The 18,403-nt window shown below is 43.9% G+C and overlaps 1 protein-coding gene across 1 annotated transcript in view; it reads right to left on the minus strand.

Moving 5' to 3' along the window:
• Nucleotides 1-18,403, minus strand: part of ATP8A2 (ATPase, aminophospholipid transporter, class I, type 8A, member 2) — a 560,732-nt gene that overhangs the window by 238,889 nt on the left and 303,440 nt on the right. Inside the window, 2 exon segments of the mRNA XM_011958629.1 lie at nt 9,795-9,905; nt 15,421-15,604. Of these exon segments, the coding sequence (XP_011814019.1) occupies nt 9,795-9,905; nt 15,421-15,604 (295 nt within the window).

Consider the following 18,403-nt stretch of genomic DNA (forward strand, 5'->3'; position numbering starts at 1 on the left):
TATCTTCTAGTACTTGAAGGGTTTAGTTCTCTGCATGAAAATTATACCAGGAAAGATTTAAGTTAGATAAGAATATGCTAATTATGTAATCTTCTATTTTAAAAAACCAAACAAAATCCCAAAACCAAAATGTCCAATAGATTCTTACATGTGTGCCTCTACTGAAATGTAGGCAGGACTATTTGCCCTTAGGGAAGTCACAACCAATTTGGAAAAATAAAAGTAACATTCACCCCTTGCAAGCAATCAGTACTAAACTATGTGGGTGCTGTCTCTGAATGCAAGAGGCCTTTAAGGAAGGGAAGCAAGTTGGAATTTGTGAGGTGAAGTGGGCTGGATTCCCATCACTTCTGCCACAGTAACAGGTAGGGTGGGAGGGAGGCAACCGGGCTATGAAGCACAGCTCCAGCATAGGGCTGACCTCTCAAAGCTCATGTGAGCCCGGGAAGTTCTTTGCATGGGCTCTGTTTCTGGACTTGCATTTTTTTTATTCCAAGGAGATTTAAACATTTTATAGAGTTCCAAAGACTCCATTTTTAAACCATCAATGCCTAAAAACATTTTTTTAGTGCTCGATCTTCATAACGATCCTTTTAGGTAAGGCGGCTGCAAAAACACCATTTAAAAAAGCATAGATTGTCACATGGAAAGGCCAGTAATAGTCTATTTTTATAAAGTTTGAAGTGATTGTGTATCTTGTAGGGAATCCCTTCAGACTGCTAGTATTTCTCTGGCTTAATACCTACTTCCTCCCTGTCCTCTCACCCCCTCTCCACCTTTTGCTAATAAACTCCCAGCTTTATCAACCAGCAGCAACCAGCTGGCCTTTCAGAGAACATTCCTAGGCACATGTTTAACTAGTTCTCCAGCCATCTTCTGACTGAAACATAAAACCGCAGCATAATGCATTTCTTCTCTGTTGGGTACTAAGGGCTGGGCTAATTGCTAACATTTATCACAGAGCTGGAACAGACAGAGAACATGGACGAGAAAGGCAGGTGCTGGGCTCTCTTTGGCACATTCCCTGGCCCTCTCCCTCCTGCCCCTTCACCTGATTAGCTGCTACTCATCCTTCAGGTCTTAACTCATTTTATCCTGGGATCCTGAGGCCCGACCCCACCAAGCCTGTAAAGCACCACTTCTAACAGTTTTCATTGCAAGCTGTCTTCCTCAAAGCCAGCCCCACCATGCCATATTATAATTGTGGGAATTCTTATCCACATTCTCTATTTGATTCCAAGAGGAGGGACTGTCTTGTTCCTCTTGTCCCCATGACCCAAGAGTGCTTAACTTGGAGAATGAGGATGCATGAGGCAAGGAAAGCAGAATTCAGAATGTTTACATTTCTAGTGAATTCCCATTTTTCAATTGTCCAATGGGAAATTTCTCTAAGTAGTTTTCCCACCAACATATTCCAATTGCAGTTATGACTCAACAATAATCAGCACAAGATAGGGACCACCCAGGTAATCACAAACTGTAAGCCCAGAGGCTCTTGGGATGGGGTTGGCACCAGGCCTGTGCATGCAGAGGTCTCTGTGCACACAGCCATCAGAGCACTGACGCTGTACAGCCGGGCTCTCTGTCTCCACAGATTCAACCAACCACAGGAAAAAAAAATATTCAGGAAAGAAAAACAGTAAAAATATCAACACAACAACAAAAAAATACTACATATTTAAAAACTGGGCCAGGCGAGATGGCTCACACCTGTAATCCCAGCCTTTTGGGAGGCCAAGGCAGGTGGATCACCTGAGGTCAGGAGTTTGAGACCAGCCTGGCCAACATGGTGAAACCCCGTCTCTACTAAAAATACAAAAAATTAGCCAGGTGTGGTGGCACGTGCCTGTAAGCCCAGCTACTCGGGAGGCTGGGGCAAGAGAATTACTTGAACCCGGGAGGCAGAGGTTGCAGTGAGTCGAGATCGTGCCATTGCACTCCAGCCTGGGCGACAAGAGAGAAACTCTGTCTCAAAAAAACAAAACAAAACAAAACTGATACAGTGTAACAACTATTTACATAGCATTTATAATGCATTAGATATTTAAGTAATTTATAGATGATGTAAAGTACACAAGAGGATGTGCATGGATTATGTGCAAATACTATGCTATTTAATATAAAGGACTTGAGCATCCACAAATTTTGGCATCTGAAGGTGGGGAGGGTGTGTCCTGGAACCAGTACCCTGTGGATACCAAAGCATGACTGTACTCACCTCTTCCCCAACCCATATTAGATGGTGAAGTCTGTGGGGCATGTCCCACTACCCCAGTCTCAGCATTCTGCCTGCCTTAGAGTAGGTGCTTAATACTTATTAAAACTTTTAATAGAAAACGGATGGTTCCACACTTGATGAAGCCGCAGCCTCTACAGAAAGGTCCATATGTCAATGGTATTTTTTCAATTTGTCTTTTACTTATTAACATTTTAACACCGCACTCATAGCTGCCAATCTATTCCCTCAAATAAAAGCTGTAACAGGAACATAAAGCTACCTCTGCCAAGGCAGACGCACAGGACAGACGAGGAAAACTTAGCTATTAGGATTCTATCTTTTACCGTGTAATGAAATTTCTTGTGTCCCCGAATGAAACACACAGTTTTGAGGTACAGGTAAGTCATGCATTATATCCAAGAGGGAAAAGTTACCGGATGAAATTTTGATCATGGTTTAAAACATCTACTCTCTGTTGATTCTAACATTTAAAATGAAATCCAGCCCAAAGCCAGTGACTTCTTTCATCATTTATAATGAAGCATGGGTTACTAACAGGACATAGATACCAATTTGCAATAGGGTTGACCAAGTGCATAGCATCTCCCTGCATTAACATATTTAACTAAGGCTCCCCAAACAAGAAGCTAATCACATAATAATGGAAAGAGGGGGCAACCTAGATATGATTTTTTTCTAACAATGTTAGAAGGTCGGGCAAAGGGATCAGGCCTGTAATCCCAGCACTTCAGGAGGCCGAGGCAGGTGGATCATTTGAGACCAGGAGTTTGAGATCAGCCTGGCCAACATAGTGAAACCTTGTCTCTACCAAAAACACAAAAATATTAGCTGAGTGTGGTGGTGCACTCCTGTAATCCCAGTTACTCAAGAGGCTGAGGTAGGAGAATCGCTTGAACCCGGAAGGCGGAGGTTGCAGTGAACCAGCGCTACGCTCCCGCACTCCAGCCTGGGTGACAGAGTGAGACTCTATCTCAAAAAACAAAAAAAGGTTTGCAAAATAATGATTATTTTCAAACAATAATAAAAAATTGATGATAAAACAAAATCTCTCACAGGTCCAACAGAAAAAAGCTGTAAAACAGCAAAAGGAAATATATGTTTGCAAAACAATTTTTAAAAAATCAAAGTATTCATCTACTGAAAACGTTTTGGCTTAGAATGGCAATTTATACATGAACCATAATTCATTTCACTTTCTAAATTCGAAGACACAGAAAACAAAATGCCAGTAAAGGTTTTTCTCATATCCTGTAGTGCAGGGGTCCCCAGCCCCTGGGCCACAGACTGGACTGGTGCTGGTCAGCGGCTGCTGGGAACTCGGCTATACAGCAGGAGGTGAGCGGAGGGCTAGCGGGCATTACTGCCTAAGCTCCACCTCCTGCCAGATCAGTGGCAGCATTAGATTCTCATAGGAGCATGAGCCCTATTGTAAACTGCGCATGCAAGGGACCTAGTCTGCACGCCCTTTATGAGGATCTAATGATAAATGTATTGTGCCTGAATCGTCCCAAAGACATCCCGTCTGTGGAAAAATTGTCTTCCCTGAAACCAGTGTCTAGTGCCAGAAAGGTTGCGAACCTCTGCTGCAGTATAATAAAAGTTTGTTTGCTTGTTTTAGGCTTGTCAGATATTGACAAATGTTTAAATGGCTATCAACTAAATTCTGCGGTTCAGTTTCATTTGGTCCCCAAATTGCTGTGGTCTTAGAATCTCTATGTCTATTTCAGTGATAGTATTTCCAGACCTTCATGCTAAATATGCATCTCATTTCCTGGCCTTTATCCCGTATCAGTTTAATCACCCCCAAGAAAACACTAAAATTTCTTATATGTGTTGCCAAAAATAAGTAGACTCCAAGCTGTACACAATACCCACTTTTTCACATCAATATACATATGTTATGGTTATTCCTTGTATTAGGAACCACCGACTAATCACCATTATGATTTCAGACTCATCTCTATTTCAAAAATAATTTGGCATATTTTCCTTACGTTATACCAAAGTTTACATGAGATCCCTATGATAATTTTTTTGAAATACAGGTTAAGTTCAAGTCATGCCCCTATTATTTTTCTATCTGAATTTTATGGTCACTAAAAATTTTATGTATTCCAAATAACCTTTTCCCAGGTGTTCAGAAAGTCCACAAACAAATGCATATGCCACCTAATACATGCTTAAAATGCTGATGCTGTTGTGCTTTCAAACTGTACTCTATTAAGAAAACTCCAAATAACTAACTCATAGTTTGTTAGTGTAGGAGCGTTAAAGAATTTACGCAACCCCTCTCCTTAAGAGATACCACACAGAGGTCAACCAGGACTTCAAAAATTTATAGGAACCTTTCCTAACCTCTTTACCCCTAATCTTTACATTTAAGGCAAATTCCTCCCATTGTCAAAATCAAAGAGTTTTAAAAATCCATCTTTGCTTTCTGCTTATAAATTACATGAGAGATAGTTACATAACGGCATGATTTATGCTCCAGGCTTAAAACTACAAAATTACATGTAAGTTCTCTGCTTGCCATCTGCCCTACATGTTGATAGACAAATTTTCCTCAATCACGTTTACTATGTAATTTGACTATTGCAAAAAGAGAAGAAAAAAAGGAATCCCAGCTTCTAATGGCAATACAACTCCGAATGAGCCATTCAGATGCCCTTCCCTGGTCACTCACATATCCTTACCCAGCTCTATCTCCTTGCTTTTGCTAATTTCATCCCATTCCCACCCCCAGTGCAGACACACAGGGAATACACCCCGCCCTCCTGCCCCGCCCACCCCAACCCCACTCCCAGCTGGCTGCCCTGCAAGGCTCTGAAGTGCTGAACATTCTAGACGATGACAGGATTTTACCTTCTGAGAAATATGGTCCATGTGGCCACGACCATGAAACGCAGCATTTAATCAGTCTAATGCAAAACAAAACTACGTGTGAAATTTGTTTTCCAAACATTCAATAAGCTCGCCAAAGCATACAGTCTGTCCTTATACATTTTTGTCTCTCTCAAGGCGATGAAAGCAGCCAAGTGTCTGTGACATTTTTCTCTTTTTTTTTTTTTAGCATCTTAAAATGGTTGTAAAGTAGAGATAACAAAGTCTGCCGCCTTGGCCATTTTTAAGTGTATGGTTCCATGTTGACATTTGCACTGCAGTTCTAGCACCCAGCCTGGTGCAACCATCACTGCCATCTGTCTCCAGAGCTCTCTGAGACATTCTTGTCACCGTCTATAGGAGACAGACAACATCCCCAGTGTGTTTCTAATGATAAAAACCCAGTTTTAATTCACAGAAAGGAACACTTAAAAGTGTGTATCTTGCTGTACATCAATCATACTTCAGTAACACTGATTACAAACAAAGTAAGGAGGATACAGTGGCAGAGAAGGCTGGTGACAGTTGGAACCCAGACCACAGAGGGGAAGGTGACGGGACTGAGATGGGCATTTCATTAGAAGGCACAGGGAGCCTGGGATGGGGCTGCAGGGCGCAGCAGCATTCATCACTCTTTCATTGCCAGCATTTTCGAGCACCTCCAGTCCAGACGTTGTGCTAGACACTGGAATTGATCAGATGTATGTTTCAGAAATCATATCCTAGCTACAGCAGAGATGGTCAAGGAAGTGAAACTAGCGGTTTTTGTAATCCACCAGGAAAACAGTACTAAATTAAGGCAGTTGCAGGGGGATGGAGGCACAGATTGTAGTATTTTCAGTTTTACCTATGAATAGGGCTAACATGAAACCATGTATGGCATAATTTTGTTCCTATTTTTTAAATCACTCGAACCAATAGTTATTTTGGCTTGAATTTTATGTGGCACACTCAAGAAGCATTAAATAAGATTTGTCAGCAACAAATAACTTGTTGTATAAATAAAAATACATAAGCATGTGTTATGTTCAAGGCACTGTGGTAAAAATGGTCTAATCTGATCAATTTCATTTGGGTGGAATATTTATGGGCTAGTGAGAAAGCTGTTATTCCACAAGGCTTTTGGGGTTTGAAGCTGGAGAGAAGTGGAATGTTTATCAGTGCAAGGAATGGCTGAATAGATTGCAGGAAAACCCTCTGTGAAACGGCACGCCCTGGGTCTATACATAGTAACTGGGAATGGTCTCCAGAATACACTGTCAGGTGAAATGAGTTGCAGAAGGCTCTGCACAGCATGATGACATTTATCTAAAATTCTTGATTTGTTTGTATACACAAATATCTCCATACCTACAGAGAAAAAGGTCAGGACAGATAATATGGAAGGAGGTTTGGGGGTGAGAGTGGAGGGAACTTTCAGTTTGTGTTCCATATAGCAACGTAAATATATCCATGTGTTCCTTATACAGAAAAGTCCACTTTTATAGGTGAGTATGCCGAGTGGACTGCATTACATCACAGGCTTACAGTTCTTCCCTACAATCTTTATTGGCAATTCAAGTCCTATATATAATGATCCTCATAATAATGGCTAAGGCCATAAAATGTGTGTGTGCATGCACACATGTGTAGGTTTCTTTTTTTAATTTGTCAAATTGCCTTCAGACTACATTTTTAAGTGATTAGTAGTTATGTATCTTAGAGGGCATTTGAGATGACAACATATTGGCTATTGTAAAGAATCGCTCCTTGAGTTACAAGAAAACCATTTAAGATAAATAAGTAATGTGTTTAATTTATTCTCACTTAAGTAATTAATTATAAGGGTTACCTTTAGAACAAAAAAGTATTCTTTGCAAATAAGCAAATCAACTTACAATAATCTTTGATCTTACAGTTCACAACACACTAAAATGGCATGCAAGTAAGTAGTACTTTCCTATTTTTAAAACTATAGTTGAAGTGCATGTTCATGCCAAGGAAGTAATTTGGCAGTGGTAGGTAGGCTTTGCCTGAGTCAACGCTCCAACCACATGGGCTCGGTCAAGGACTTTGCTTTCTTGGTTTTCAAATTAATATCCCTGAGAAATACTAAATAGAAAATTGGGCATGGAGTGGTGGAGACTTTTACATTTTCTTTAACTTGATAAAGAATGTTTAAAAGGCTGTTTACAAAAGACCATTTAACAACTGCTGCTCAGCTACAACTGAAATATTAATTTGAGGCATGCATGTGGCACTTTCAGGGCCTCCTTCCAAATAGGATTTTTCAGGCAGACTAAAATTGCACTTTTCTCAGACTCAGCCCACTTGAAGTCAAAAAAAGGAAAAAAAAAAAAAAAACCACCAGCAAGATAGTAGGTGTAAATGACTAAGAAGGGGGCCTAGGGGACGATCTGAAAAGTGAAAGGGTTGGGAGCTCTATGCAGAATGTCTTGATAAGAAGTCTAGACTATCTGTAATGTGCTGATTGTGAAGAAGACCAGATTACTAAGAAACCATGAAAGCCAGCAATTACAGGAGCACAAAATGCTGGGAAGCCTGGGATAGCACGAAGAAACGGGGATTCCAATACCCCTTTACACAATGGTCCATGACCCTACGATACCTCTTTGCACTATCGTCCATGACCCTAAGTGACGTTGAGGAGCGACTCCTACCACAGACACAAAAAAATGTGGGAGCAGGAGGGGGACAAAGTACCAAAGGGGAATTTTAAGTACCAAAAGGGAATTGTAAAAATAAAGAGAAACCACTAAAGCTCTCACACCAACATCTACAAGTTCTTACCCAGAGTGAACTGCGTTGAATATTACAGCACAAGACCAGCAGGCAAATTATGAATAATTTTTTAAATTATTGATTTTAACCTCATTACACCGAATAAAATGTCAATTATATCACCAAATCTCTCAAGCCTCTACTGTGTATTTTCTCCCTAGGGAAATAACACTTAAGCAGACAGGACACCTCCCACAAAAGATTCAAATTAGGAAGAACGGGTCAGTTTCAGGACTTTAACCAGATCCCTTTTGATTGCTTGGAACATTCTTTAAGAATCAAGGCTGCTCAGCTGGGCACGGTGGCTCAGGCCTGTAAAACCCAGCACTTAAGGAGGCCGAGGTGGGTGAATCACGAGGTCAGGAGATTAAGACCATCCTGGCTAACACAGTGAAACCCCATCTCTACTAAAAATACAAAAAATTAGCGGGGCATGGTGGCGGGTGCCTGTAGTCCCAGCTACTCGGGAGGCTGAGGCAGGAGAATGGCATGAACCCGGGAGGCAGAGCTTGGAGTGAGCCGAGATTGCACCACTGCACTCCAGCCTGGGCGACAGAGCAAGACTCCGTCTCAAAAAAAAAAAAACGAACCAGGTCTGCTCCTCAGCCCACAAGGGGTTTTTGTGTGAACTAGAAGAGGCATCGTCCCTGCAAATGCACACATCGTGGCGAACAGGCTGGCCCTTGTGCAGCTTAGAAAAATGCATTGCTGTTTCCAGTTGGACTCCGGGCAACTGAAGAATGAAGCAGCACAGGTTATGTTTCTGCTTCATTTACTCTTTTGGCTGGGTTGTCTTGGGCTGTGAACAACCTGCACAATTTGGGGAAATCACTCCTTAGTAGTTTAGTTACCAAATGTGTGACAAGAACTTACATGTTTGACCTGAATGACTGAGTATGAAAGATTAGAAAACCCGGTAAAGAAGTCGTTAGTTACAGCTACCTTAGCAAGGCACTTGTTATTAATAGTTATTTGAACTGAGTATTGTCAGAGCTTACATCAGAAAAAGTTGTGATCTTCCTTGGTTATTATTTTTACTAAGAGTCAAGAAATCAGACATAAGATAACCCATAGTAGAATGAAGCATTAAAACACCATAAACAATTAACATTGCCTTCCTCCACAGACAAACATATTTGGAAATCGAGTAGTCATGATGGCCTCAAAAGCCACGCCTTTACAGCAGGGCTGTAATCCCACTAATAGCAAACACAAAGTGGCTTTTCCACTCCTTCCTGGGCCCACTCCTCTAGCAAGCACGTTTGTTTTACTGGTAACTGAATCAGCATCTTGGAAAATGGTCTTACATCAGAATGTGAACTCACTGCAATACTGTCAATGACCTCGCTGGTTTACTCCCCACCGTCCCCTCACTCCCACACCCTTCACACATAAGTGCCAGTGTCCAAGTATCCCAGAAGCACTGAATGGATGCTAGAAAACTTGCAGAGTCTGTGAGAAATAAGGCAGAAATCAGGCTCCCCCGTTCATTCGAGCAACACCTCAGTGTTCACCTGGCGAGGTGGAGGTCTCTGCTGCTAGGATCTGATTCCTCTGGAAGGGGTGTGAGTGTCAGCAAGATTCTACCCCAGCCAAGGACACAGAGGAAGATGCATGGCAAAGAGGAACACAGGAGGAGAGCTAGGGAGGGAGGCATGCTTGGATAGGGAAAAAAGGCTTCAGATGTCCGCTTTGGTCATCCAGCATGAGGATCTAGACCAGGATGGTGAGCCCAGCTTCATGGGAGCTTACATGTGACCCAGGCTATAGAAAGTCACAGCAGCATCTTTTAATTTTACAAGAACAAAACCCTGCCTTGAAATGACTTTAAATACCTCAAGATATCCTCTGAAAAGAGCTTTCCCTTCAAGGAAAAAAAAATATTCCTTCTTACCTCAATAATATACAGGACCACATTCTTATAGAAGCAGTACAAGATGCACTTGGTCACCCGGTTGTAGCTCCAGGCTCCGTGAACCAACAGAAGCTTCTCTAAGTAGGAAAACTGAAAAAGGAAAATTACAAAGTTCAGAAGAGCCCATCATTGAGGAATAAAAGTCACAAACAGAATGTCCTTACAAACAGAAGTCAGATCATGTAGGTAGAGGAAACAAGATTCTGCAGGAATCTCAGAAAACCATTCTCTGAAGACAGAGCTTTCAGGCCCAGTGAGAACAACTAAAATCCTCTCTGAAATCTACATAATTATCATTTTCCCGAAACATACTGCTGGACTTCTAATTGTTATTCTTATGAAATTCTATTTAAACAAATGCTTTTTTGTAATTTAATTTTAAGTTCTAGGTAGGATGTGCAGGTTTATTACAAAGGTAAACATGTGCCATGTTGGTTTGCTGCAGTTATCCATTCGTCACCTAGGTTTTAAGGTCCGGATGCATTAGCTATTTATTCTGATGCTCTCCCTCCCCCTGCCTCCCCAACAGGCCCCAGTGCATGTTGTTCCCCTCCCTGTGTCCATGTGTTCTCATCGTTCAGCTCACTTATAAGTGAGGACATGTGGTGTTTGGTTTTCTGTTCCTATGTTAGTTTGCTGAGGATAATGGTTTCCAGCTCCATCCAAGTCTCTGCAAAGGACATGACTTCATTCCTTTTTTATGGCTGCATAGTATTCCATGGTGTATGTGTACTGCATTTTCTTTATGCAGTCTGGCATTGATGGGCATTTGGGTTGGTTCCATGTCTTTGCTATTGTGAATAGTGTTTCAATAGGGATTAATTATTAAACAAAGTTGAACTACTAAACTGAAGGAAAAGTACAGCGCAAGTCAGACATCTGAGCAATCACAGATTTTTCAGTGACAAAAAGAGCAAGGGACAGGGACACTCACACAACAGAGTCTTGTTTAAAGGAAAGGTACACACAGGTGCACACACACTACTTCCACTAACAACTACGTAGATTAAAAAGTTACACACACATATAGATACACACGGATACACACACAAAGATACACAGAGACTATATAGGCACAGATAAACAGACACATACAGGCAGAAACACATACCCAGACACAGAGGTAGAGGCACACAGGACAGAGATACAGAGACACACAGACACACACACATAGATACTCACACAAATACACATGTACACACAGATACACTAAGACACACACACACTTTGCCTCCACTTCTTGACCCATTTTGTTTTCTCTCTTTTTGCCTCCAACCAATACAGAGCACCTCTGGCCAGAGTGCTATGCAGTCAGGAGCGGCTGGTGGGTCCCAAGCTGGGAGTGGTGTGATGGCTCCTGCGGTCTGAGTTGGAGCCATAGATATTCCAGTAACATCCAGGAATCCTCATTGCGGGAGGGGGTCTCTGGACACCACTTGGATCGTATCTCCTCAGCCACCCCTTAGCCTGGCTTTGCCTTCTGTGTGCCGTTTCAAAAAGGTCCCAAAAAGTGTAAACCTTGCGCTGGAGGGAGGGAAACGAGTTTCTCTGGTCTGGTGCATGGTGTCCTGCTCTGGCATAAATGTGCCGTTAAGGGCAATCCTGTTTACATCATGTTTCTACACATTTGATATGCCTTACCCCAGATTTGAGTTCCTTCTTGGATCCCTTGCAGGAAAACCTTAATGCCTCCTGTTCTAAGTCAGAGTGTCAGTAAGTCCACAGGTCTGAACCCTATTATACTACTAGGAGAGACAAGCAGGCTGTATTGAGAATGCCCCAGAACATTAGAAATTCTTTTGCAGTCATACACTTCTTATTAATTTCAGATGACTTTTGAAATTAAACGTAACTCTCGGCTGGGCAGTGGCTCACACCTGTAATCCCAGCACTTTGGGAGGCCAAGGTGGGCGGATCACCTGAGGCCAGGAGTTCAAGACCAGTCTGGCCAACATGGTGAAACCCCGTTTCTACCAAAAATCCAAAAAGTAGTCAGGCGTGGTGGTGGGTGCCTGTAATCCCAGCTACTCGGGAGGCAGAGGCAAGAGAAGCACTTGAACCCAGGAGGTAGACACTGCAGTGAGCTGAGATCCCGCCACTGTACTCCAGCCTGGGCAACAAGAGTGAAACTGAAAAAAAAAAAAAAAAAAAAAACAGAAAAGAAAAGAAAGAAAGAAATTAAATGTCACTCTCGATACAAAAGAAACGACCAGACTGACAATACAATACTTAAACAAAAAACTTTCAGGAGGAAACTGCATAATAATCCCATTAGCACTAAAGAAAGGGCTCCATCCTAGGCGGGGTCGCAGCTCAGCCTGTCCTTCCAGGAGGTGAGGGAAGGCGCAGGGCTCACCACGCACTCGGAATCTAAATCATCGCTTCGAAGTGGCAGAAGTAGGTGCACATGGAAAAATAAAACTCCCCATAAAGGCTCATTAAGGATTCCATAGGGGAATGGGAAATCATAAAATAACTGGCTAAACAAATAAAAAGGAAGTTTGTATTTGACCGGGACCCCCTGATGTTAAACTTCAATGGGCACAGAAACCATCTGCTTGAGTCGTCCTGAACGCCTCAACTTGAGCGCTACAGTGATTTGTTTTCAGGGGAAAAAAAATGTCTATTCTAAATCAAAATGCTGTCTTCGTGGGGTCGTTCCGAAAACATTAGGAGGGCAGGGGGCGGGAATGATTCTCCCGAGGAGAAGGGAAAGCCGAGGGCTAGGGGGGCACCATGACGCAGGGACGGCAGCAAGGTTGCCCAGGGCAAGGCAGCTGACAAAGGATGGCGCTCAGTCTCGGCAGGCAGGGAAGAAATAGAACCAGAGCTTTGCCTGCTTCATAACTTTCCCAAGGTAAGTCTTTGAGCTAAAATGTTTTTCCTTCTGATTATAATAACCCTACAGGGTACTTCCTCCAAAGCGTAATAATAAAAAAAAGAAATGCATTCACATTAAAATGAACAGATAAAGCCCAAGGTGATAAACAACCAGAGATGTTTATCATTTCAAGAGTAGCAAAGAAATTCATCAAGCTGTGGCTTTTCTGGCTTGGTGATTAAGGTAGACGCAGCATGCTGGTTGGTGGAAAGGGTGTGAGGTTAGCAGGAACCTGCCCCGAAGTAACAGCACCCCCGCCTAATCGGCAACAGGACCATGGACAGGAGAAATGAGGGCGCACAGACACATGCGGGCTGCGCCAGTCCCTTTGGCAGAGGTGACTACGATGCTGGAGGGGCAGGAAAACCCCCAGTGGCGTTTGAGAGCCTCACTCCCTGCTCCACCCTTCTTCAACACTTTTAATTTGAAGAGAGCAATTGCTTGGATCACATCCTATTCGTACGCAATTAAAATAAAGCAGGTCATGGGATCTCCCTTCCCTAGACATTTTAAAGAAAAAGACAGACAAATATTTGCCTGGAACTCCTAGGAAACCTCTTAAGATCCCTTCCAGCCATATGATGTTATAACTCAAGTATTTAATAATGCTGGGGTGTATAACATCTATGGTTGCTGACAGACTACAGGAAGTGCGAGTCCCACAGGCCTCAAAGCATTTGACTCAGGAAAGTCAACAGGCAGGTGTGTGTGGGGCCGGCCCCCAAGTTCACACTCAGGTCCGTTGTTTTCTGACCCCAAGATGCTCGCTTGCTGGGACCTGAAGTAAGTCACCTGATAGGAAGGAACCCCAGTTTTCCCACCTATAAAGTCAGGATTCCTTCTCTTACCTACTTCAGAAATTATCTCGAGGATTTATCTGAAATCGGCGAAGGAAGAAGATTGATGGCACGCCCTTTTCAGAGCCAGGAGGATTTTGTAATTCCTCCCTGCATCTGCAGAACTGCGAGCTGAGAAGAAACCCGAGAGCTGATCTAAGACAGAGCCCCCACTATGGGGAGCTGCAAAGGACTGGCCTGAAGCCCTGGGGCTATCGGAAGCTCATTCACATTTTATATGCAGCCCCCGACTTCAGCTGGAAGGGGTGGATAGCCACTTTTCCTTGTGTTCGTGTGATTGAGGTGAACACTTTCTTCAAACACCTCAACACCGCAGAAACACAAGAGGATTCCTGCTCCCCAGCCAGTGGGCAGGCGTCTACTCACGATGTGTCGCAATCTGGAGACAGAGGGACATGCCCTAGGTTCACTGCGATGTCCAGGTTTTCTGGATGATCCAGCAGGCCCAATCACCTAGATATGGAACCGCCCAAGGGGTTCACCTTGCCCGTTGCCCAGACACAGTCGATTCATCAAGACAGAGGAACTGCAATGAATAACTCACGCAGAGCTGAATGTGAGGCGGACGGGAGCTTTACCGTTCCTCAAATCCGTCTCCCTGAGCATTCGGGGAGCTTTTAAGGAAAACTTGGTGGATGGGGGTAGCCAGTGAACCAGGAACGCTGACTGGTCAGGGAAGAAATCATAAGGAGTCCAGAGCTGTCTTCCTGTGCTCAGTCAGTTCCTGGGTGGTGGGAGCTACAAGATTAGATGAGCCAGTTTATGGATCTGGGTGGGGCCAGCTGATCCGTCAAGTGCAGGGTCTGCAAAATATCTCAAGCACTGACCATAGGAGCAGTTTAAGAGGGTCAGAATCTTGTCAGCCTCCAACTGCATGACTCCTAAGCCATCATTTCAAATCTTGTGGTTAATGTCAGTCTAGTCCCCAGGCAAGGAGGAGGTCTGCTTTGGGAAAGGGCTGTTACCATCTTTGTTTAAACGATAAACTAAGTTTGTCTCAAAGTTAGTTCAGCTTACGCCCAGGAATGAACAGGGACAGCTTGAAGGTTAGAAGCAAGATGGAGTCGGTTAAGTCCGATCTCTTCCACTGTGTCAGTCATCATTTCGCAAAGGTGGTCTCAGATATGCACCCTACAGGTCAGGAAACGGGCTATCTTCCTTCACCTCTGGGCTGTCACTGCGGACCTTTCTTTCATCCTCAGGCCACCAGTGCAGCACAGCACAGCAGGAGACCTGGCATGCGAGGCTCAGATCAGAGAGGAATGGACCGGACTTGGCCTAATTTCAGGAGGCTGCTTGCTACTGACCACGGGTCATTACGGCCCAAACTCAGCTCATGCTCGTGGCAATTCACCTCACAGGGGTGGTCCGGGGCACTACAGGGAAGATGACAGCTGTAAATCACTGCTCACCCCTGATCTTAAGCACCTAACCAGGGGGTGTCCCAGCACCTTTGGCAGGGGTGAGACCAGAACGGGATTATAGAGAAAGGCTGTCATGAGCACAGCTGTGCTTCAGCAGGTGATGCGGCAGGAAAAGCAATGCAGCAGATGCAGAAGCTGAGGGTGAGAGGTTATTATTAGCAAGATCAGGGACCTGTCTGATAGGAGCAGCACCTTGCCTGGATCACAGAGCAGCTTGGCCAACCCCACAGCTGGCCAAAGAAAACCAACCAGCAGGACAGGGCCTCCAAACTGCACAAGATCACAACCACAGAGAAATCCAAATATCCCCGGGTTTTCATCTAGACAGCAACCTCAAGAGGAGCGGCAGAGGTTTGGGCTGCACTGAAGCTTAAACACCAGGTCCTCATGCCCAGCTACCATCTCTCAACAGGATGGGGCAGCTGGACGCCCAAACTGCTGACCTGTGCGATGGCGTAATCCGAGTTGTTGGTGGCTTGCATGCCTTCATTCCCACTGATTCCCACACCCACATGGGCTGTCTGGATCATCCCGACATCGTTGGCGCCGTCTCCGATGGCGAGGGTGATGGCCTTCACCCGCTTCTTCACCACATCCACTATCTCAGACTTCTGCAGAGGAGACACTCTGTGAGAAAAGAGAGGGAAATCAGAACTATGCACATCTTTCCAGAGGAAACAGCTGTAATCTACATTCCACTGCATTAAAAGGACAGTTACTGGATGATCTCCAAATTCAATACATACATTTTATGCTCATGTGCAAAGAAGCTTTCAGAAAACAGGAGCTTGTGGCTTTCAAGTATTTGCCAACTTCTCAGATGAAATACACAACAGAAAACTAACTTAAAACACAGCCTATCTGTAATCACTCTGCTCAGTGGGAGGCATCTGCACAAACTCCTCAGGGGTACGTGTGTGCCCTGCTGAATGATAAAGGCAGTCAGGCTAGTTACAGGGGTCTTCGGAAATGTCTTTCCAATAAATCAGAAAGCCAGCACAGACCTCCTTTTGCTTTATGGTACATCATATACAACCTAGGGCTGGCAAGGGAATTTTCTGTAAAATCTGCTTTTACAGAAGGGAAAGGAAATGGGCAGGGCATGAGAACGTGCAGAAAGAGGGCTGGGGTAAGACAAAAGAGAAAAAGACTTCTCTACATCCACCCCAGAAAAGGAAGCTGTGTTTGAAGGGCAGCCAAGGCAGAGGATTTAGTCAGGGAGTGGAAATCTCCCCTTGCTGAGCCCTGCAGAAGCACAGCCCTCAAGGGGGCGAGATCAGCCCCTGCACAGGAGCGGTTCTTTCCACAAGGAATCCAAGATGGCGGCCAAGCTTTCCTAAGTCCTCAAGTTGTCTGGGAAGAGGAGCCAGTATAAATCTGTGGGGTCTAAAGCAGAGGGGAATTCATGATAGTGAAGTGCTTCTTCAGAGTGCAGACCAGAAAACACAGCAACATGAAGCAAAGACTAGCATCTCAGGGCTGAGTGACTCTACATTCCGAATTGGTAAGCTGGTGCTTGATTTGGGGAATTTACAGGTGAGCTCTTGGATCTCTTAAACAGCCCCACAGTCCCCCGCTGCCACACACACAGAATAAACACAAAGTAAAAGATTTTTCTGGATGTCCCAGAGGTCTGCTGGCCACGCCCACACTGGACTTCATGCATCAGCTAGAATGGACACTCAAAGATTTCCCCAGTAAGAACTTCAACTGCTCCTAGATGGTCCCTATCCCACAAAGATACCTGTTCCAAATAGAAAACTGAAGTGCTACCTGACATCTCACTCTACCAACTTGAGAAAGAAATGCATTTGGTGAGACAGTAAAATGAATGTAGAACCAAAAAGCCTTTGCTCAGTGACAAAGATAAAAGTTAGAAAGTGGGAAAAACATGATGAAAGGACTTTAGGAGCCGGGTTACACAACCTGATATCCCTTTTAGCATTTTCACAAGGGTTTGCAATGGCAGCAGTTCGATGCCTCCTGGAGTAGGTGCGACCACTGGAAATTATCGTTACTTTTTTGTTGTTACTGAGCATCCTTAAGAGTACTAACTCTGTCATTTGGGGCTAAACAGGAAAAGTCTAACTTCTCTTACAAATATTTGGAAGGCTGAAATATAAAAACAGCTATCACATCCTTCCGCCCAAAGCTGTTGCTGCTTGCTAAATATTCTCAGGTTCTTCAACCATTATTTAATAGGGCATGCTTCAGAACTTAAAATATAGCCTCCATGTATAATCTTTTAGGCAACAGAGAGCAGGATAGAACAGAATCACCATCTCCCTGGTAGCAGATGCCAGATTCACTTTAATGTGACCTAAAAGAAAGTTACTTGAGCTTTACCACTGATTATCAATGAAGCCTCTAGTCACCTCCACATAAGCAATTTTAACATGAAGGGATATTAAGCTGTATGTATTCCCTCCTAGTTTGTGCAACTGCTACTTAAAGCCAAGGGCTGATCTTTTTGGCAGAGGCAGTCCACAACTGTAACTGGCTACACAAAAGTGACTTCCCATTTTGTTTTTGAACTCCACAGAACCACAGATCAAATATGATTGGAGAAAACAACATGGAAGCCACGGTTAAAGGCCTGAGTATGACCTTTTCCTGTGCACCACACATTAACCATTTAAGCAGGGAGAGGAGGTCCATGAGCCCCTGCTTTTCCATGAGAGGGACTGGGAAAATGAGAACCAGCCACCTCATGCAATGGTTGTGATATATTAATGTTAAACCACTGTGTTGACTAGCAAGTATAAAACAATTGCATCTCCTACTCCACCTAGCATAGGATTATGTGAAACATCTTAACTGTTGGAAAAACAACACAAGACTGGACACTTCTGAGAACTGCATGCCATCAGACTTGTGGTTCCCAACTGGTGTGCAGGGGCCCTGGGGATGCTGCAGCAGAAATTTTTTAATTTTTGAGGGAAATACAGCAATGTCTCTCAGGTAACAGTGAAAAGTACTAGCTGGAAGTAGCTCACAGTTTCAACAAAAAATCACACTGCATCCCTTCTCATGATACGTCTTTGTGAAGCTGAGCTCTCATGGTGGTGATGATAAAAAGCAAATGCCTTGTGAAAATCAATGTGGAACAGAAAATGAGCAAGGCAGCAGCTATGCTTAGCCTAAAGTTCAGGAAGTTGTGCAGTACTCAACAGTCACATAACCACATGCCATTGTCAACAGTAATGATTATTTAACAATGGAGGGGGCGGAGCAAGATGGCCGAATAGGAACAGCTCCAGTCTCCAACTCCCAGCGCGAGCGACACAGAAGACCAGTGATTTTTGCATTTTCAACTGAGGTACTGGGGTCATCTCACTAGGGAGTGCCGGACAATTGGTGCTGGTCAGCTGCTGCAGCCTGACCAGCGAGAGCTGAAGCAGGGCGAGGCATCGCCTCACCTGGGAA

This window comes from Colobus angolensis, unplaced genomic scaffold (assembly GCF_000951035.1).
Source record: "Colobus angolensis palliatus isolate OR3802 unplaced genomic scaffold, Cang.pa_1.0 Scaffold113, whole genome shotgun sequence".
In the NCBI taxonomy this organism is placed as follows: domain Eukaryota; kingdom Metazoa; phylum Chordata; class Mammalia; order Primates; family Cercopithecidae; genus Colobus; species Colobus angolensis.